Here is a 23,138-nt window from a genome sequence, read left to right on the forward strand (position 1 = left end):
TTCATAACAAGATATATCATCCGTTTAACATGCTACTCTAGAATTGCCGAAATGTAGGGTGGTTAAAATAATGAATGTTGTTGAAGCGTTTTAACACTTGCAGGTCTGCGCTATTTTGCTTACATATCTCCTTCTGAACTGAGGACTAACTTATGGTACTTTTCATGAATTTTACTGAAATACTAAACTTACTTCTCAGGCAAAAATTACTTAAAATACATGCATTTAAATTCAATTTTTATTTTTATTTTTATGAAGGAACTATTTTAAGGTATAAGTAAATATTTAATGATAAAGTTTTGAGATAAGTATCTCCTAAATTTCAAGAACAGTTCTGCATTACAAAACTCACAGCAGCCAAGGACATTGTTGTAACTTTATGACTTTGAAAAGTAGGGCCAGGTTTCATAACTAATATCTTTAATTTCAAGCGAAAGTAGTAAAATATTAAATGCTACAGTTGGCAGAAGATGAAAATAATACTGGAGTAGCAATTATACAAATTTATTGCACAATATTTTTGCATTTATTCAACAAAATTATTCTTACTTGGCATTCAAATGATGAAAGAAAAATTACCTCCCTGGATTCATTCAGTTCAAGCAGATACTGACAGAGCACAAAGAAACCACACCAGCTGTTTAAAAAGCTTAGTGCTGCTAGATTGAAAGTTAATGAAAAACAATAAATGAAAAACAGTTTACATCATAAAACAAGTAAAATCTTTAATGTGTTAAACCAGTTTTTTTTACATCAGCTAAATATACATGATTTGAAATTTCTTTTAATGACAAATGCAATTGTAAAACATAAAGACTCAGGTTTTATTGTAATAAATAAAATTGAACGTAAGAAAACCATCTTAAGTCAGCATGTTTGTTGTGGATCTAAATTACAATGCGTCAGTTCCCAGAACTTGGGAAGCAAATTACAAAACAGTCCATCTACAAATTAATTTAATTTCTTTAATCTATAAGTCTAGCATTTGTCTTAGTCTGTCTTTGCTGCTCCACAAACTATACAGAGCTGTTAAACCAAAACCTATTGCACCACCTCGGGCACATTTCTTTAATCCACCTGTGGAAGAAAAAATAAATAAAATAAAAAATGCAAGGTAAAGGCTTACGTTGAAAACAGATACATTATTGTGGTGCAAATCATTCTACAGGCAAATTGAATATACTATGGGCACCATCTTGTCCTTCAATCATTCCAGTCATTTCAAAGTTTTTCTGGGGGAGGGGGCCAAGAATAACCTCTCAGTATTTAGTATGAATATACACATATAAGAAACAAACATATGTATAAATACATGATTCCAAACCAGGCTTGGAGTCAATTACGAGGGAATGTAATCGATTACGATTATGATTACTGGCACCAAAAAAAGGGGGATTACGATTATAATCCTCTGTCAAAACGTAATTACGATTACAGCAACTATCCGATTATGTAGAAAATGTAATCGATTACGATTATAGTATGCCGATTATGATTTTGAATACGATTACAGACTTATTTTATAATGTATATATATATCACTCATTTGCACCAACAACGTGATAGTTGAAAATTATGATTTTTGATTTAATATTAAAGAGATAATTGCAACTACCATGTAGTATTAACTTAAAGATTTTTATTTTGTATTATTACGCCTTTGCAGGAAAAAAAGCAGTATATGATAGATACATCTAGAAAATTCAAATTGCGTACATTACACAATGCTACAAATGGCTGTACATTGTATACAGGTATAGGCACACACTTCATCAAATGTTTACACAGTGCATATTGTTTTTTACTAAGCTGTTCATTATTATTTTGCCATTGCAGTAGTTCTGCCTTAGGTCTTGGTTAAGGGCAATAATTTACTGCTAAACAGCTCAACATTTTAGAGCTTAAAAATTCTGAAAATTGTGTGGTATATTTCAGCATTGTATTCTCAATTATTTAGTATATTATCAGTTAATTTAATACGCAGTAACTTAAAAAAAAAAAAAAATCTCGTATGGTTCTATATGCAGAAAAACTGCAATGTAATAAAATACGCAGAAAGTGTAAATAAAAGATATGGAACTAAACAATTGAAAATTAAAAAAAAAAAAGAAACTAAATACATTTAAGTGTCATTAATACTTCAAAGATGTCTGTTTTTTTTTTCTCCTTTTCTCATTGTTTGAGAAGTGAAAAAATTTTCAGCAATGCTAAACAATCGTTGGACTAGAGCAGATGACGCAGAAATTAAAAAAATACTTGGGTAGTATAAATTTTTAGCAAAAGGATACATATGAGTGTTAGACCCCTACAACTCTTTGCAGGATCAATTTTATGATCATTTGATAAGCTATTTGCATATGCTTTGATTTCATTCTTGAATCAATCACTTACTAAAGAAATTGCACTCTTACAAGTGCGAAAAGTTTTCAATTTAACACTAATAAAAAATAAGATTGGGCATAACATGTTTTGCTATGATTTCCACTTTTTAGTCATACAGCTTTTTTTTTTTTCATAAATGAGTATTTTATAATAATATTTATACATCACAGTTTTAATGTAGCAGTGAGGTGCAATTTTTCTCACTTTAAAAATGTGGCATAAAAAGGTAATTAAATTTCAAAATTTGTGTAATTCCTTCAATACAATAAAACGTAAACAAATTTTATAAAATCTATTAATGCAAACGTTTTATGCGAGCAATTATTTTGAAAACATACAAAAAAAAAAAAAAAAAAAAAAAAACTTATTTACCAGGATTTAGATTAGATGGCATGTAGCAAAAAATAAATGCAATACGTGTAAAAGCAAGAGTGTTTAAGGAATCACTGAAACGCAAATGCGAATTCGGTTTTCTTTTGACAAAATCTTTTTTCACTCATTCGCTATTTTCTCATGAAAGTATAAAAAAAAACCAAAAGCTTTTTGTTGCGCGAAACTTACTTATACTTTTGATATCATTGTACTTTTTCTGCTAAAATTCGATTTTGAGGCGGCAATGTGCTTTGCTTGATTGCCTAACATTGACAGATGAAGGGGAAACTGATGAATGACCAATTGTAAGGATTTGGGAAGACATTCCCAAGAAGCCCTGAAATGTTCCTGTCAAAGCAGATGCCCACAGGATACTAATTGTACTAAACACTTAAGATAGGGCTCGATTTAAGACTCTCGTTTGCAAACAGGAACGAGTGGGGACGAGCACTGAATAGACGTTTAAAGAAAGAAGTCGTTTTCTATGTTACTATTGAACTATGTAATCTTCCCACACATTAGTAAAAGGACGCTTTACATTTTTTCATTTTTAGAAAGTCAAGATTACATCATTACAAGGGGAAATTATGGATTATTTTACTTAGATTACAGTTACGATTACGCATGAAAATCCTGATTATGATTTCGATTACGGCAGTATCCCATCAACAGATTACGATTACGTAATCGGCGATTACTCCAAGCCTGTTCCAAACCAAAAAATATTAGGAAGTTTATAGCTAAATACATATTTCATTTTTTAAAAAAAATTGCTTTCTATTCGTCTAGTTTATTTTGGCAGATTCTAGTATTGGGAAGTACACTGCTCGACATTGAAAATGCAACACCAAGGAGTGGTCAGAAAGTGATGAAATTTGAAAAAAAGACAGAGACAGCAAGGAATAATAAATGATTAATTTCAAAATGATGGGCAGAATACAGAGCGAGAACGGAGTCGGCTCAGTAGGATGTAGGACCACTGCGGACAGCGATACACGAAGAAACACGTCTAGGTATAGAGTCAATAAGGGTGCGGATGGTGTCCAGAGGGATGGCTCTCCATTCCCTTTCAACCATTTGCCACAGTTCGTCTTCTGAACGAGGTAAGGACAGAGTCTGCAAATGGGGTCCAATCACATCCCATACATGTTCAATTGGTGACAGGTCAGGAGAATATGGTGGCCAGGGAAGCACCTGTGTGCCTTGGAGAGCATGTTGGCAGATTTGAGCACTGTGTGGTCGGGCGTTATCCTGCTGAAAAATTGCATTAGGTAGCCTTTGAAGGTAAGGGATTGCCACCAGCCGCAGCACATTATCCAAGTATTGTTGGGCCGTCATAGGGCCCTGAATACGAACAAAGGGTGATTCGGAAGTGTACGCAATTGTGCCCCAAACCATTATGCCATGTTGTTGTGCAGTGGGACGTTCCACAGATACTGCCGGATTAAATCTGTCTCCACGTCGACGCCACACACGTATGCGGCTACTATCACTGGATGAACAGAAGCGGGATTCATCTGAGAACATGACATTTCGCCATTCTGTCATCCACGTCGTTCTAGTCCGGCACCATACTAAACGTTGCTGTCTATGTTGTGGGGTCAATGGCAGTCTTCTTAGCGGACGCCGTGATCGCAGACCATGTGTGACCAAACGACGGAATATGGTTCTGGTTGACACAAGAACATTCAGGGTATCTTGCACCTGCTGCAGAATTGAGAAACAAGCGACTTGTGGGTCTGCTACAGCTTGTCGGTGGATGCGTCGATCCACGTGTTCTGACGTCACTCTGGCTGCCCCGGCACCCTCAATCTTGCCACATTTCGTTGTTCCAACAATCTTCGGCACAGCCGATGCACCGCGCTCGTATCCATGTGGGTATCAGCTGCGATTTGACGTACGGACCAACCTCACCTTCTCAGTTCGATCACCATACCCCTCGTAAAATCGTCTATCTGCTGGAAGTGCCTTCGTTGATGGCGGCCTGGCATTCTCTCATGTTACACGTATCCTCCAAGACAAAAACAGAATTTCTTCAATAATTCTCCAGTCAGAAATAACGACACGAATATTGCCCATTCTGCAAGTTCCTTCCCTTATATCTTACTTCACGTGCGTCGGATAGCTGCGCATTTCAGTGATGTACGTCTACTCTAAAATTTACATAAATTTCTGAACACTTCTTCTTGGTGTTGCATTTTCAATGTCGAGCAAGATAAAAAGCAATGAAAAAAGAAAAAGGAAGAAGATTGATGGTTTTAAATTATTGTCAATTTCTTTGACCTACAGAATTTGACACCTAATTCACGATGCAAATTTAAAGGTAAATATTGATTAACGCAGGAAGGGAGTGAATTGCATCAAATAATGTAGTAACTCATGAAGAATAATTAACAAAAATGGGAAAAATAATCTTTAGTGGCAGATTCGGTTAAAAAACTGTAGTGTCCCACCAAATTAGGAGTTCTTAACTCTGCTATATATAGTTTTTTAGTTAGTGGTTTTAGAAGTGTAAAAATCAATACACTAAGCAAATTTTTAATATTTTCTTTTCGTCTACAGTTCTATACAGGAAGAAAACAAAACTTTTAAACTAGAATAAAAAGCACACTTTTTCTAATTTCAGGACAAATTGATAAATTTAAGATATTTCAGGACATTCTAAATTTACTTATTCAATTATTTTAGTTAGCAAAAACATCAAAGAATGGTTTCAGGTGACATTTGAAAGCACCATTGACTACTTTGAGCTGGGAAGATGGAAATAGTGCACCTTGAGTAATTTCTTGAATGGATATAACTTTTTTGATTTTTATAATTTCACTCAAATGTGATTTTATCACATTTGAAAAAAAAAAAAAAAAAAAAACTCACAGAAGAGAAAGAGTGAGCTTTTTTGACTGAAATTTACTTGTGAAAAAATTTTGGCTGAAGCATAATCAAATGTTAAAGAACAAATCGGCTACCTAATTTTTTCTCAAAACTAACAAAATCTCTCATTGGCAAGGGAACAGCAAATGTTGAGGATAAAAGAGTAACTTTTTATGTTTACTTTTTTGCTCTTTTTTTACAGGGTACAGATGCTTAACTTAAATTTACAAACCTGTAGACTTGTATAGCAAACCCGTAGCTGTTCCTGCAGCGACTGTGTTCAATTCATCGTCCATTCCCCTGGCATAGGAAAATATTACCCCAAAGCCACTGTACATTAATCCTGTCAAAACAAAAGGAAGAAAATTATTATGAAAGTTGCTAACAATGAAACACTTTGCTGAACGAGTGTAAACATATGATTATCTTTATTTCAATTTATTTCTGAATGGAAAAATTTCGTAAACAGCGATTTTTCTTCTTTGTATGCTCACCATACATATGAGGCTCACAATAATTATAAGAGCATTTAAATGTTTTATGTATAGCATGTTCGGTCAAGCTTCACAGGTCCTGTTCGCTTAATCGGACCAGCTGGTTATTAGGACCAAAATGGTCCAGTCTTAAAGTGGTCCTATAAACCAGAATCGATTGTATATATATATTAACATTAGTTACTAAGTTATAAAAATATGTAATGCGATTAATACAGCAATTTTCAACTTACTGAGATTCCATTATTTTAATTCCTAAATTTCACCTACTTACTAATGTTAACATTCACATAATAAAAATTGATCCCAGTAAATAAATTTTCTTTTTGTTTCCTTTTTTTGATGAGTGCATAATAAAATCACTAATATTATTTGAATACCTCCTGAGGAATGAATCAATAATTTTTCAAAAAAAGTGAAACAGCTTTTTGTCAGTCAGGTCTGTTAAAGATAAAAAGTCCTGCTGAGCAGCATAAGTAAAACATGTCATAGTGCCTTCTTTCTCCAGAGGACTTCCAAAGGTACATTTTTCCTAGCCTTTTAGAATTGCAAAAACACTAACAAAAAGTGTGGTCACCAACTCTCCTGGTCCTGGATAAAGGATTGAATTCTCTAAAAGAGTTTTCCAGAAAAAGATTGACTGACCAAGAAATCGGAGCATAAAATTCTGAGAAGTCAACATGAAAGAAGGTTGTAGCAAAAATTGAACAACAATAGCAATTGGATGTCAACTTATAGGGGTTTCTTTAAATTTGTGTCATATTAGAGAGGTTTTCACCCACTGAAATAGTATTGGGCCAACCGTAAGAAAATAGATGTCGAATTACCGAGGTAGTTGAGTTATCTGCATGTTGAGTTACCGAAGTTTCACTGTACTACCATGGAACAAACTTGATCCAACTTACCAACAACACCAAGTGTATTAGCCACTCCTGCACCCCTTTTTAATACATGATTCAACAATCTGTAAGTAAAAAGAAAATAAATCACAAAAAATTAACACAACGAAGTATAAAATTTTCAATTCTCAAAAACAAATAAATGAAAAGTAAAAATAAATAAATTAGTTAAAAATTGTAAAAAGTTTTAGAAGTTTCATACTGCAGAAAGGAACTAAATGTAATTAAAGAAAAAAAAGTCATAAATGAAATTTAATTACCAAGTGGTGATACAGTAGCTGCCGCTTATATGAATCACGTTTGTTCTAAACAGTTTTGATTCCATAAAGTGGCTGGATCAATAAAGCGGCTAATTCAAAAAAGCTGGATTTTGTTGTTTTTGATAATTTGATTCATTAAGGTGGTTGACTCAATTAACCCGCGTGCACTGCATTCAAAACTAATTAGGGAAAATTTTACTCTTAATGAAGAAGGTATAATTGATCGAGTTCATAAATTATGATTTTAAAATAATTCTTTCATAAATATCATGAAACATCATTCATTCAGTAAAAATATTTATTCAATTGCAAAAAATCCTTTCCTCTACTAAAATATTTTTCAGGATAAAACCTTTTGCCTTTCATTATTTTCAACCTACTTAATATTCCACTTTTTAAACTTAATACTTTTTAACTTAATTCCTATTTAAATATGAATAAAGAAACTTAATTACAATGAAAATTCTCAGGAGCAAACCACAAACACCAACAAAAATCATTTCAGTTCTGCATACAGTACATTAAAAACATCACAATAAGATTATATTTATACTGAGAATTTTTCTTTTATAATATATAAGTCCTTACATTAAACATTATTTTTCCATTCAGAAACAGATTCGCCTTAAATGTGGGAAGATTTCTAAATGGGTGGATTTCTGAAAAAACTTGTATTTTTAATTCATCCTTTAACTTCAAAAAAGAATTATTGATTCGTCATCGTTAGTGCAATCTGAGTGCAATAGAAGCCTATCGATTTATGAGATAAGAAGATTCCAACAGCTGAAATGTCCCAGGAATGCCCTCAATCCAGTCATGAGCAACAACAATAAAATGCAATTTAGGGCTTAAATTTTAAAACATTTGAAAGCCCACCTCTAAATAATCAGGGAATCTACATCTTCCACCTAAAGTTTTCAAGAAAATAAAAAACAAAAATTTAGACTATTTTACTTTGTAACAACATTCAATAAAAAAGTTGAAATGAAAGAAATCATACTTTTCTAAAGGATACAGAAAATTTCGCACAGCAAAAGCTGCATCAACAATGTAAACAGAATTAAAATAGTTCAAAGAATATTGAGAGATATTTAGGATGTAATTTATTTAAGGAGATTCTGGCAAAGAACAAGGATATTTTTACTGTCACAAATGTGCTTTATCAGTACCACCACAAGCAAGATACTTTTAACTAGTGAAAATAGTGACTAATGTTTAAAAAAAAAAAAAAAAATGAAATGTAATCAACTGTGAAAAAAAAAAGTGGTTTGTGCTGAGGCTGGAGAAAAGACAGTTCTGTGAAAGTAAACGTGTAATAGCTTTGAAATTCTCTGAGTTGCAGTGTTTGAGTAGCAACAATGAATAATGTCAGAAGGAAAGTATCATTCAAAAAATAACAATAGATATTCTTCTATTGTCTTTACATTATTTACTAATTTTAAATCATATTGAATAAAATCATTATTCAAGTCTAAATTTAAATCAAATCAAACCCTCCTCTTGAAAAAATCCTTGGTAAACTGTGCAGGCGAATCTGAGGTTAATTTTTATAACTTTTTTCAAAACTTTGAAAGCTTGCAAGCTCAATATTTTTCTCATTCTCAAGCCTCAAATAGTTTTCTTTTTGAAAGAGATTCAAGGTCATACTGCTTTTTTTCTTCTTCATCTCTACTGCAGCAGGATCATTCTGCTTCATCAATCAGATGTTGTTAGTTTTAAAGTTTTGCTCACAGAATGGAGTTTTTTCCCCCAGGGATAAAGCCAAAATTTTTTAGATGCAAGCAAAAATAAATTAATTAAAAACAATTAACTTACAATGAAAAAATATATTAAAAATCACTTAAGGAAGATCTTACAAAAAATATTTGTACCTTAATTTTACATTATATACTCATCTTTCAGTATTATACAATTTTTACTGGCATTGGCTGTTTCATAGAAGTATTTATTACTTTTATTTAATTTTAGTAATAGGATGGATGCCTTGGTGATCATATGAGTTAATTAAACATTTCAGCTTCTTGCAAAACTTTTTAAGTTAACTGGCATTGTTTAAAGTACAATAATAATTTAAAAAAAAAAAACTTTCCAAATTCAGTTGATTAGTAGCTTTTGAAATTTTAACAACATTTCAATTGAATATATATTTAATTGGGGTCATATTATGTCAAATCAATGCAATTTGGAACTATTTTAGGATGGACCGTCACAGCCGTTTCACAGGCTGAAACTTGGTACATGAAGAGATTTGAGCTATTTATGAATGAAAATGAAATGAACAGAAAAAAAAAAAAAATTCTTACTCCTCATTCAAAAGTTATTGATGAATAATTATTTAAATTTTCATTAAAAAATGCTACATTTTGAGATATGCTACATTCCTCATTTTCTCGGAAACTATAGAAGATATAGACTTAAAATTGGTCTGGTTTTAAAGCTCCGTTAATTTGCTTTAATTTAAAACTTGATATAATAATAAATAAATAAATAAAAATATAAATAAAAAAAATAAATACAAAAAATAAATAAATAAAAAATTAAAAAAAAAATAAATACAAATAAATAAATAAATAAATAAATAATAATTTAATTTAATTTTTAAATTAAAATTTTTCAAAAACAGACAATTCTAAAATTTTGAAAAACTTCACAAAATTCCTTTGTGTTATCCTCTCACATCTTAACAATTTCCATAATAGGATATTAATGAGATCAGTTGATACAGGGGGGACAAGCTTCACATATCTGAGAAAATATGAGTTAGTGTTCTGAACAGTTAATTTTTTTATCTACAAAAGAAAGAAAAAAAGGTGAAATAATTCAAAATGTCATATGTTAGAATATTGTAATTAAATCTGCTTCATACATGTTCACTATTTCATGCAATTTTTTTTACTGAAAATGAAGTTTCTTCTTACATTTGTTTTGTTCCTGCAAAATAACTAATTTATTAAAATATTCATCATTTAAATCTCATTGTATTGAAGGAAAAAAAATAATAAAAAAGCAAAGCAAGAAAAAAGGAAGAAAGGAAAATAAAAGAAAATATTTTTTCTGAGGATGTGAACTTAAAATAATACATTACAAATTTAGAACTCAAACAGTTAGCAAAGGGGGTGAAAGGGGTAGCTAACAAAATGAAACAGGCTGGGGGCTGGCTATTGAGAATGAGACCCAATGGTTTGTTACAGGACCCCCTGGGTTTGTTTGAGGTGGCAGTAGCTTGTGACTTTTCCGAAAACTATAGCTTTGTTTTACAAGATGAAGTACACTGAAACAGAAACCAAGCCACAATTCACCTTTTTACTGTATACTTCTTAAAATGAAAACAAAACTCTAATCCATAGCTTCATAATCATCTTGGAATGTCTTGAGCACAGCACAGTAGCTGTCCACATATTTTATCAAAAGCTAATAATTTTTAAAAATCAAAATTTGTGAGTGGATCAGAATTTTTTTTTTATTTCTCTGATGGATCAGATGCACAGAACAAAAATAAAAAGAAGTTTTTAAATCTATGCTGCCATGAAAGAGATTTTGGTATTAAGGCTGAGTGGCATTTTTCTGCCACTGCTCACGATAAAAGCCCATGTGATGGCGTGAGAGGTACACTCAAAAGAGAAGCAGCAAGGGTAAGTCTTCAAAGGCCATACGAAAACCAATTTACGACACCTATGCAACTGTACCAGTGGGTAAAACCTGACCTTTCAAAGGCCTTGAACTTCAGTTATGACACCCAAATGCACTAGTTCCCAATCCATTGGTCTTGGGGGAGGGGGGGAATTCCCCCCAATAATTTGTATTTGTGTGTGCCATTTTTTAGGGAAAGTGACAAGTGCTTTTGCTTGAAGAGTGCTATATTTAAAGATAAATTTTTACTTAACAAATGCCAATAGGGATTGTAAAAGTTGAGGAATTTGTAGGTTTTTAGGAAATTCTAAACATTAAGGAAAAGACTATTTAATATGCTAAAAGATGTTCTTGTCCACTTAGACTAGCATTTTTAGTATTTAAGAGGACTGCTATGATAGTGTGTCAAAAATGAGAGGGGAGTTTGGTGTACCTTAAAAGTTGGTTTTAGATTTACAGCCACAAGCAATGTATGCCCACTGCATGGCTTTAGGGCCATATCTTGGGGGTGGAATTAGGGAGGGAGGAATGCCCTACCTTTTGTGAGATGTCCTACATTTAAAATTATACATAAAAAAGGGTCAAATTTCAGGCAAAAGTAACCAAAGCCCCTTTCCTACAGCGTTTGTGAAATTGTGTTTTAAGAACTTCAATCTCTAAAAATTTCGAGAGGAGAGCCCCGAACTCTAGTTATTCTCCTAACGTCATCAAAGGCGGCCCAAAATCGTACTTTCAGACCTTCAAATTTCGAAAGTGTTGCTTGAGGGAGCTCCACGCTCCACCTCTTCCCCTGACGTTTTCAAACATAGCCTATAGTAGGATTTTAATTTTAAAACATTTTCAGGAGGCAAGCCTTTGAACCTCCACTCTCTCTAACATTACTAAAAGTTGGTCTGTAGTTGCTTTTTCAGAACGAACTACAATTTCGAAAAAATTCTGGGAAAAGCTTTGAATCTCATTCTTCCAAACCGTAACCAAAGCTAAAGTTTTTAAACCTGAGATTTCAAATTTTACTGAGAGAATCCCCTAGTTCCCATCACCTTACATCTTATGATCGTCTAAAATATGCGGTTTTGGAAATTCAGTGTGAAAAAAGTGAGTGCAGTCTCTGAGCCCCATCATTACCAAAATGCCTTGAAAATTCTATTTTTAACCTTAATGTTTCGAAACATTTCCATGGAAAATGGAAATTCCCCCCTAAACTTCGCCTCTCCTTTACATCAGCAAAGATAGTCTGATATTATGTATTTTGGATTTTTTATTGCAAACATTCTAAAGGAAAATTCCGAATCCCATTTCTTCCCTTCACATCATCACAGACGGAATGCCGTTGTGCGCGTGTGCGTTTTCAAGAACATCACTTCTCAAAATCCTTTACGGGAGAGCCCTTTTTCCCTTATATAATCGAAAATGGTATTAATTGGTTTTCAAACTTTTTTTCGAAAATTTTCACCCTTGTTTAGCAGCAAGCCCTTTAATTCGCTTTCTCCGCACATAATGTGTAAGAGGTATTTTTCCTGATTTGTGTACTCATGATTTAGTAATGGCCCCATCCTTAATCAAAAGTCAACTCTGCTGTCCCTCTTTCTGTATTTACACTCTTGAAGAGCAGTCAAAATCACACAAACCTTGTGACGGCCCAGGGCCATTACTAAGATGAGTGAAAGTCTACCGCAAGAAAAATTTTCTGTTCTGCCCAGCCATGCAAGTCAAATTCTCTTATATAAGTCTAGCAACGACTCTTATTAATTGGAATAGCTTACCGGAAGAGGCGGTAATGAGCAAGGGAGTGGATAGCTTTAAGAGGGCCATTGATCTTCATTGAGGACTAATTAATCGACTAGGACCAGCCCAACTGGGCCCAGAGCCTGTTGCTGGTCGTCACATTTGTATTTGTATTTTGTATTAATGGTTCCCCACAAAATAGAATTGTAAAAATGTCCTTTAAGATAAGTGACATGAGTTGATTGAAACAGAAATTTTTTATACTAATTGAAAATGCCATGTCACATATTCCCAGTAGCAGAAACTTTCTAGCCAGTCTGCGACACTATTTTGGGCAGTTGAAAATAATCTGCAGCATTATTATTAGTTCTGTTTTCATAAAATACACAAGTCCCTTGAAAGGTCAAGATTCAGATATGTTCCAACTGGCCAGTGGCCACTAGACACGAAAAACTTGGTAGCCCCCACCGTCGCCGAGTTTTAAAGTTTAAAAAGGTGTGGGGGGGGGGGGGATTCACTACTTCCATAAAAATAAATAGAACTCTGCACACTATGAAAAACAATTATTCAATTCATATTTATTTAAATGTGGAAAATTCAAGTTAAAATAGATTTTTGAATTTTTTTTTTCAAAAAATGAATAAATAAATTAGTGAATGAGAAATTGGCAGGAAACTGCATTTTAGATGAATGTTTTAGTTTATTGCAGAGTTCCCAAAGCAATGAGGATCAAATACAATTCTGCAGATAATAATTCATGTTTCATAAAAATAATCAAAAAACACATGATTTCTTGTACATTTTTTCTTGTTACCTTCAATAGTTTGTATTGAAGTAAACAGATCAAAACTTGATCCAATTCTTTTTTTGGGAACTTAGGCAAGTGCGAATGACCAAACATGGCGTCTACGCGAAAAATTCATTGATTATAAATAGATTTTTTAATTTGTAAAGTAGTAATAGAGAGAGATTCAAGTAGAAATTAAGTAGATTGAAATAGTCAGATTTTAGCACATATGCCTCTAAAACAATGAATATAGGATAATATTGTAAAGATAAAGTTTTGCACTTTTCAAAACAATTAAGAATTATCCGAACAAAATGGCACATTTTGCACAATTTTCAACAGCATGAATTGCAATAAACATCTAATTCCGTTTATGAAAACGTAGCTTGGGAATGACCAAACATGGCGACTACGCCAAAAACTAAGATCTTAATTACTGAATTTGTTGCTAAAAATAATTTAAAAATAAAAACCCTCATGAGACTAAACTTAAGTTGAAAAGTTTTTAGCGCTTTTGAGTCCAAAACAATGAGGATAAGGTGAAATTTTAAATATAAAATTTTTCATTTCTCAAGAAAACTATTTTAAAAAATCCAAAGCAAAAAAAAGCTGCACATTTTACGTCATTTTTTTAGTTTGTAGTTAAATGAAATATCCAATTGTCCTTTGTTTTGGAAAATGTAGGCACTTAAGCATCTTATCTACTTCGATCTTATGAATAACCAAATATGGCGACTATGTTTCTAGATGAAATGCTGAAGCATCCATCGCTTTTCCGGTGAAAAAACGAACTCCGAACGATCTTTTTGCCAAGGTGTATTTCTTTTTTTTCTTTTATTTATTAATTTTTTCTTTCTTTTTGTTTTTTGGTAAAATTATCTGCAGGCTGCTGAAAAATCTGCGACGCACGTCTCGCGTCTCGCAGTTTCTGCTACCGGGCACATATTGCTGGTTTATATAAATTATACACACTAGAAAAATATGTAAACTGGCATTTTCAAGGTAAAAAAATATGATTTGTTTTGGAAAGAGGGGGACGGACAAGGAGGCCTTATGGGATTACATACTATTAGATCCTGGTGATGTTTACCCCCCCCCCAATAATTTTTGCAAGTCCCCTGCCAAGATGAATATATAGAAAATGCAGAACAGCTCTCTCATGGTTTCCAGAAAGCAGTGCCAATATCAGGTACCCAAAAACTGCATGCCTTTATTCCCCTAAGTTTTGGAGCAAGGGAGTGCCAACGCATTTTAATTTTCTCCATAATCAACCAAATGTTCTGTCATCTCAACTGGAGAAAAGGTTCTTATGGATTTTCATCTAAATGGATGTTTTATAACCTTATATGCTAAAAAATGGTGGCTAAGTTAAAATTTGGCCAAAAATTAAGATAATGAAGTGAGAGTCATTTTCCCCCTCCACCAGAACCTTCTTCATTTTCATATCCATTAGTGTCAGACATTCTTTGGATACTTTGTTCGGACATTATTTGCAAAGTAAATCCCATCACGCCAACTAACCGGACATATACTCTACCAGCTAAGGAAAAGAACAAGATAGTCAAGATTTCGCAGCTTAGAGACTAAAAAATTCTGATAATTGTCAGACAATGCTTCTTTCTAAAAAATGTTCTCTTTTTCTAAAAAATAAGTTATTTTTTTTTTAAATTTATTATTTTTTCTTCAATTATTATAATAACTTCATTCAATTTTTATGTAAGTAAGTCATTTAGATTACTATTAGCAGTTTATTTATAGTTTCCTGTGCTGATTTTTATAACTTAGAATAATATTTGATCGATCTGTCAGAAAGCTATTTGTCCAAAATGCGGAAATTTGGACATAAAAGTGAAACTTGTGATCTCTGTATCATCTGATCCCATTAAGATCCTCTTATGAAACTCGGCAAGATGTGAAAGGATAACAAAGTAATTTCATAAATTGTTTTTGGAATTTAAAACTTTTCCATTTTTAAAAAATTTAAAATTTAATTAAATAATTTTTTTTGATTTTATCAAGTTGCACATCAAATTAAAGCACATTAAAAGAGGTATAAAACAAAACCAATTTTAAGCTTGTATCTTTTATAGTTTCTGAGCAAATGAGGATTAACCCTCTCAAAGTTTAGCATTTTTTAATGAAAATTTGAAAAAATAATAAATTATAACTTTTTAATGAGGTGAAAAACATTTTTTTAAAGCCTTTCCATTCATAACTAGGTTAAATCTCTTCATGTACCAAGTTTCGTCCAGTTCTGCGACAGTTTTTCCTAAACCGTTTGATGATTTGACAAGGAATGATGACTCATTGGGAGAATATACTAAAACCATGCATCAGAATTCCTGCACTTACTGAGTTCTTTTGACACTGAGGGTTTGTTCCATCGAAGCCATTTGCTTCCAGCCACTGTGAAAGCCTTGTACACCTCCAATTACAGCTCCTACAAGAACAATTTTAATTTCATAAGAAGGTCTGATAAGACCGGTTACTTGTTATGTTTGAGAAATGGAAATGATCATTAACAAATGTTAAGCCATGATTTACCCGATGCAATATGAAATACATCAACAAAACTATAGCATAAAGGTTTCATTTGTATCTCCTTCAGATATTTAAAGTTCTTGGCAAGCTCTTACTTCTTGTAGCCCTATTAATTTTTTTTTCTTTTTTGCAAACTTTAGACTGAAAAAGTATTTCTTTCCCAGCATTTGTGAAAACTTTCTACTATACAAAATAATAATAATAATAATAATAATAAAAATCAAGCATTAAAAATTTTCTATTTAGAGGTAAATCAAATCGACACATTTGATCAAGTCAAACCTATCAGAAATAAAATGACAGAATTTTATTGATTCAAATGTATTTTGAAACAGGGGTAGAAGTGATCGACTTGTCACATATAGGACATTTTTCACAAAAAATATCGGACAAATATAGGACACATAATACGAATAATTTTGCTATGAGAAAAGAAATAATACTTATCATATATTATTTAGTTATTCTTATCAATGATTATGTTTAAAAAAAAACTCAAACAAAATTAAAACTTACATCTGAAATGACTTTCCAGCATATGAAAGAATATTTTTTGAAAAAACAGTGCACTTTATAGACTAAATAACTAAACAAAATTGGAACAAATTTTATTATTTCTTCCTCACTCATGACCCAAGTACAAATTCCACTATTCTTTGATTTTATAACTAAACTGAACCCTTTACCACTTGTAATAAGAACAAACAGAGCTTGAGAAGGATCCTTCTGACGTTTTTCAGAGTTTTGTTTATGCTTGAATGTTTTAGCATGCTGCCTCAATCGCGAAAATCTAGTATTGCTTATAGGCACTGAACTGTTGCAAAAATGGCAAAAAGCAGTAAAATCATATTTTCCTTTAGTGCACCATGTACCAAAATTTGTACCAATAATGTCCTCTTGGTCCAACCACTCCACACGAAATTTTGTTAAGCAATGCAATTTTGCCATTATAATTCCACTTATTTCAACAAACTACTTTTTAACATCAAAAGGAACTAACTTTTAACGATCCCAAAATTTACAAAAGGGAAAGATTGCAAAAAGAATATTTGAACATTCCGATCAGAAAATGCACTGAACACAAAAATATACCAACGAAAACGAAAACCATGATGGAAAACAAAACAAACAGCTGTTGCCCACCCCCCCCAACGCAAAATTCTAAAATCACTTCAGACTTAGTTCTCGAAACTCCACACTATAGTCAGGGGTGATTGTGTTCCGGTATTTTACCGAATTTCCGGTATTTTCGGATGTATTTCCGGTATTTTTATGTCTGAAAATACCGGAATTATTTATTTTTTTTGTTATGCTTTTATCTCCCTATCTCCGCAATTTTTTTAAAAATTATATAATACTCATTAAATATACCTGCAAGAGCCTTAAGATGGACACCTAATCCCTTAAGATGGACAAATGTCAAGATAATTTTGTATAACACCAGCTCAAAAGTAACTTTGTAACCCATTAAAATTTTAATCAAATGTACACACACTATTTTGACTCTGACTATTGAACTATTTAATACTATGGCATAAGTGCACTTAAGTAATAGGGGCCAAATATTACCCCCCCCCCCCCCCGTTCTCGCTTTGAAACTTTCAGGTATTTTTTGATGAACTCACAATCACCCCTGACTATAGTGACGTCACATTGATGTAGCTAATGAGCGAAAGCAATGCAAGCTGTTGCAGGATTTCGCCAGTTTCGTTCTTCAATTTGAGATTTGTTTGGGCACGTACTTTAAGCGAAAAATCCGATGTCAGAAAGCTTATTTACTGTTCTTTTTAAAAGATATATAGGGTAAAAAACTAGAATATAGGAAATATAGGACATTTTTGAAAAATATAGGAAATATAGGACGGTTTTGATGCTTTTTTTGAAAATATAGGAAATATAGGATATATAGGACTACTTCGACCCCTGTTGAAATGATATCAAAACTATACAGTTGTAAGAATAATACTTCATTACGTTCATACATTTCTTGAATGAGTAATTAACTCACTATGATATAAGAAAGGAAGTTTTATTGTCAGAAATAATAATAATTCAGTTTATCTAAAAATTCTCAAGCTAAAGCATTAATGAAAATAAACAAATTTTAATAATTAATTAAACAAATCTTACTACAGGTCAAAATTGATTTTATTTCAAAAATTCTCACAGCAATTTCAAATAAATTGTATTACAGTAAAACCTGTGAAGTTGACCACCTGTGTAAGTTGACCGCTTTTTTTCATGCACGGAATCAGCCTTTATCATATAAATCAACCTCTTTAAATTGACCACCTGTTTAAGTTGACCACTAAAGTAGTTCACCGAAGGTGGTCAACTTACACAGGTTTCACTGTATTGTTATAATTTTTATGGGGCTGTAAGGTAAAACACCAGTAGTGGCCAGTGCTTAAGTAGCGTAGCCACTTCAAGGTGTATATTTGAAAAAAGAGGATTCCATCTCTCCCAATAGATTCAAAAGTGCATCAAATGTGCAGGAGGTATTATCTCCTGCCCTTTTAAATCCAATGGAGGAGCTGGAATCCTGTTTTTTCAAATATATACCTCGAAGTGGCCACTACTGAAGCACTGGTCACTAGTGGTGTGTTTACTTTCTATTGTCTCTATGCTATTTGAAGACGTAGCATGATCCTCAGGCAGTGACTATACCCCCCCCCCCCAAACTGCATGTCCAAACAAAAATTGCACAGGAGGAAAAAAAAATTTCAAAACTTTTTTTCCTAAAATAAAAATAAAATACAATTTTCCTCTAAACAATATGTTAAAAAAATCCCCTTTGCGTTCCCCCCCCCCCCACCACCAACAGCATCATTATAGATCACCTAAATATTGTTTTAGGAAATAAATGTCAAAAAATTCCGGAAAGTTTCTGAACACCATCTCATTCTCTAATGTTACTAAAAAGGGCCGACAGTCACATTTTAAGGACTTCAATTTAGAAAAATTTCTACTGAGAGGCCCTTGAAACTACCCTCTAGACTCATCATTTGGGCAATCACGGATCACGGGGATCAATTGACACTCCCATCCTTTAATTTAAAAACGTATGGTTATTTTGCAACTTGCATGTATTTTGATGCTTTTTTCCTATAAAATTCATTGAGTACATACACTTTCACCCCTCCCTTCCTACAAGAAATGACAGTCCTGCTCCCCTTTCCCCTAACATCATCAAACCATCCAGAATTGCGCTTTAGAGCTAATTTTGAACATTTTCGGAGGATAATCCACGCACACTTTCCCCATTACATCATCTTTAAGATCATTGGAAACTGAATTTTGGAAATTGTGTTTCAAAAAACTGCTGGGGAGTCTCTAAACACAATAATTTTCCTTAACAGTTCCAAAAAGTTCACAATCGTGCTTTGGAGATTTTGATTTCGAAATATTTTTGAGGGGACAGTCCATGAAACTTTCCTTCTCCTAACATCACCAAGGTCGTCTAGAATTGCATTTGTAGAGCTATTTTGAGGAAAAAATTTCCAGGAGAACCCCAATCCCCCTAACATCGTTGAAGATTTCCTAAAAGCCGTTTTGGAACTCTATTTTGAAAAATAGCTGGAAAGAATCCCTGGACACTATTCTTTTCCCAAACGTTACCAAAAATGGCCAACTGTTGAGTTTTAAAGCCTTCAACTTTTGGATCATTTTTGAGAGGAGGACCCTCGAACCTCTCCTCCTACTGATATCTGTGAGATTGTCTATTACTGCTGCATTTAAAAACTATAATTTTGGAAAAATTCCAAGGGAAAACCCCCGATACCCCCTTTTCTTTGAGAGCATTATTTCATATTGCTAATTAATGTGTTTCTTTTAGTGTAGAACGATTTGAACGAAAAATGTTTCTGGTTATGGAGGCATTTAAAAAAAAGAGATTTTATTCTTTTTAGAAAAAATTGCTGGAAAAATCGCAGATAAGTATGCAATACAAAATTCAAACTAGCTCTGATAGAATTAAAAGAGACCATCTAATAATATTTAAATAGAACCAAAAATAATTGAAGCACAACACAAAGTTCCAACTGCCCAAAAAAAGCAGGAAATACAGAATTTCTGATGCGTAAATTTTCCAGATTGTTGAGTGTCTGAAAGTTCTAAGTAAAGTAAAAGCATTTTATGTAATAAGGTTACAAAAACCTAAAAAGCAAAATTTTTTTGTAATTATTTCGAAATAGAAGCAAAAGTTAAAAAAATCGCTAGTGCAAAAATGTCCCTTTAAGATCATCACAGTTACAGCAAACCATTCTCATGTGCTATAACAATTAATAAAATTATTTACTCTCTCTTGTAGTTTCGGTCAGGTTTTCTTTTCTATATTTTTCAAGCAGTCATTTTCACTACTCAAATGCAATGAAACTTATAACAAATTAAAAAGTGTTGTCACAGATAACGGTTGGGGGAGGGGGGTTCACGACTCCCATGACCCCCCCTTTCTTCGTATCCACCACTTCATGTAATGCCCAAAAAAATTGAATTCAAAAAGACATTTACTTTTTCTCATGATTTCGAGATTTTTTTCATTTTTTCAAGCAAACATTCAAAATTTTCCCCATGGTTTTTGGGGGGGGGGGGGGGGGTCATGCCTCGACCCCCCTCCTCTTGTATCTACCACTGGTGATGAGCAATAGGGTGTATCGAAAAAACTTCTTTTCGAAATTCAATTTGTCAAGTTGATAAAAAGTTGCATCTACTGACCCACATATTACAAACAAATTTTTACCCGAATCAAAATAAATTTAGGTTCGAACGAGGCTTAAAGTTCATAATTTTCTTCAAAAAATCAATTTTTGATATTATTAAGCTGGGTGGTATCTTGAAAATTATTTAGGATGAATAATACCACATTCATAATACCACCATAATAAAATTATAAATGATTTTATAACCTTTAGTTTTTTTTTTTTTTTTTTGAACTTTACAAAACTAATCTTACAATATAATCAGAAAATAAATTCAAATGATTTTTATCTTTTAAACATCAAGAAATGTATCAAAAATTCTTTATTAGCAAAGAAATTTTTAAGCTAACATTTGCAAAATAAATAAATAAATAAAATAAAAGCTAATGCACATTTATAATGAAAGTTCTAACTTGAACTTTTAAAACATCCCTATTTTTGCATACGATGTGGGAACCTAAATGCACACGAGAGCAGAACCTTTTCTTTGACGAACGATAATTCCCGGCTTTATTACTCACAATTTTCAACTTGAAATTTTTTTTAAAATTTTTTCTGTTGTTCAAAAAATTTTCAAAAAAAAATTGATTTTTGAAGAAAATTATAAACTTTAGGCCTCGTGCGGGGACACCTAAATATTTTTTGATTTCGACAAAATTCTTTATGTAAGAAGTGGGTTGGTAAGGGTATCTTTTTATCAACTTGACAAATTGAATTTCGAAAAAAAGTTTTTTCGATACACCTTAATGAGCAAGAGCAGTGAGCAAGTTGTAGCACTGGAGCAAATGGAATTAGTTGATGTTTTTTCTGTATTAACGGTAAGCATACTTTTTTAGTATTATATTTAAAGCTTTAATAATGCATTGATTGTGATGAATGAAACTTCTTGCAGTTTCCGGGAACTGGTGACTGGTAGCGAGCAGAAGGCACTGGCTCCCTATAGTTGAGGAAAACGTAAGCAGGCAGCATTGTGGATCCTAATTACAGTATTATGACGCTGCCAGGGTAGGTTTGCCCAAACCAATTAATAATTAAAATCCTTATACACCATAAAAATACAACTCATAGGCAAAATTAACACACTTAAACTAGGCTAACAGTGTTTTGCTCACTAACTTCAAAAGTTCATTTGGAACTAATGTCATACATAATGCCATTACTTACATAACTCAAAGTAATAATGTAAGAAATGAAAACCAGACAAGGGCACAGAAAAATATACAGAACAATGAATAAATAATTTTAACTGTGTCAAATCATTTATTTGCACAAGTTTGTAACTTCTCCAGAGGGGGTCCGTGGAGGTCTGAAGTTTGGAAACCTCTGCTCTAAATATCATTTAATTTTCTGATATTTACAGACCACTGAAAGCACGTGAAAATTTCGGGAGTCATTTCAAATAAATTGTAAATATGGACGGAATTCTGGTAAAACTGCAAAAGATAACTAAATGTACAAACAAATGATGCTTACCTGTCATGATAGCTCCGCCAATTTGTGAAAATGCTAATTCAAATCTACCACGCAGTCTCGATGCTCCTTCAGGAAATATCCATTCAGGTGACTGCAAAAAATGATAGAGAACCACTAAGCAACATGACGCTCCACATGGTTCCAGTTGATTATGCCTTAACTCTATGCAAATTTCAAAGGTACCACAGTGGAATCCGCTTAATTGGACCACCGCTTAATCGGATCAGTCGATTATTTGGACAAAATCTTAAAGAACCAAAACAAATTCCATTAGACAAGCCTAATACTTTTCGCTTATTGGGACCGTAAGTCCGTTTAATTGTACCAAAGAACATGAGAACAAATTGGTTAAAAAAAAAACTAAAAATTATCTGTCTCAAGCGAGTTTCAAGTGGGTTAATGAACTTAATATTTAGTGCAATAAAAATTAATAATGGTTCCTTGCAGGGTTGCGGAGTTGGAGTCTGACTGATTTTAGGGTAAAGGGGTCGGAGTCGAAGGTTTAAAATTTTAAGAGTCTAAGTCGGAATCAGGCGTCAATCCTTCCTTCAAAGTTAGCAATTCTGCTAGTGCTTGTGGAGTCAGAGTCGGACTGATTTGGGGCTCAAGGAGTCAGAGTCGAAGGCTCCAAATTTACTGGCGTCAGAGCAGGTAATTTTTTCCTCCGACTCTGCAGCCCTGGCTCCTTGTAACCTTCAATCAGGAACACCAAAATTCCTGAAAAAAATGGCTAACTACCATTTTTTGGCGGCACTGTTCCAGCAGAGGCGAAAAAAATTCAATGAAGTTTCAAATTTCTTTAGTGCAGTTAGCACGGTTAATAACATGCATTGTTTTTTCAAAAATAAAGTTGTAAAATACGTAATTTATTGGAATTTTTAATAAATGATTAGTACTTTTTAGAACTTATTTCTCACCTCACATTTTTTTGTACTTCGGGTTATTGAAGCTAATCGATACTGACTGGAAGGAATGTAACTAAAACCATATCGGTCTAAATACATTGC

General features: G+C 32.8%; 1 protein-coding gene across 1 annotated transcript in view; it reads right to left on the reverse strand.

The window, feature by feature from the left end:
• Positions 1-710: 710 nt before the first annotated feature.
• The window catches only part of LOC129234474 (mitochondrial import inner membrane translocase subunit Tim23-like), a 40,928-nt gene continuing 18,500 nt past the window's right edge, over positions 711-23,138 (reverse strand). Inside the window, exons 3-7 of the mRNA XM_054868474.1 lie at positions 22,132-22,222; positions 15,773-15,860; positions 7,025-7,083; positions 5,858-5,968; positions 711-1,077 (exon numbers count right to left, since the gene is read on the reverse strand). Coding sequence (XP_054724449.1) covers positions 971-1,077; positions 5,858-5,968; positions 7,025-7,083; positions 15,773-15,860; positions 22,132-22,222 — 456 coding nt within the window. The 3' untranslated portion in view covers positions 711-970. The remainder of the gene's footprint in view (positions 1,078-5,857; positions 5,969-7,024; positions 7,084-15,772; positions 15,861-22,131; positions 22,223-23,138) is intronic.

Source organism: Uloborus diversus, chromosome 1 (assembly GCF_026930045.1).
Source record: "Uloborus diversus isolate 005 chromosome 1, Udiv.v.3.1, whole genome shotgun sequence".
Classification (NCBI taxonomy): domain Eukaryota; kingdom Metazoa; phylum Arthropoda; class Arachnida; order Araneae; family Uloboridae; genus Uloborus; species Uloborus diversus.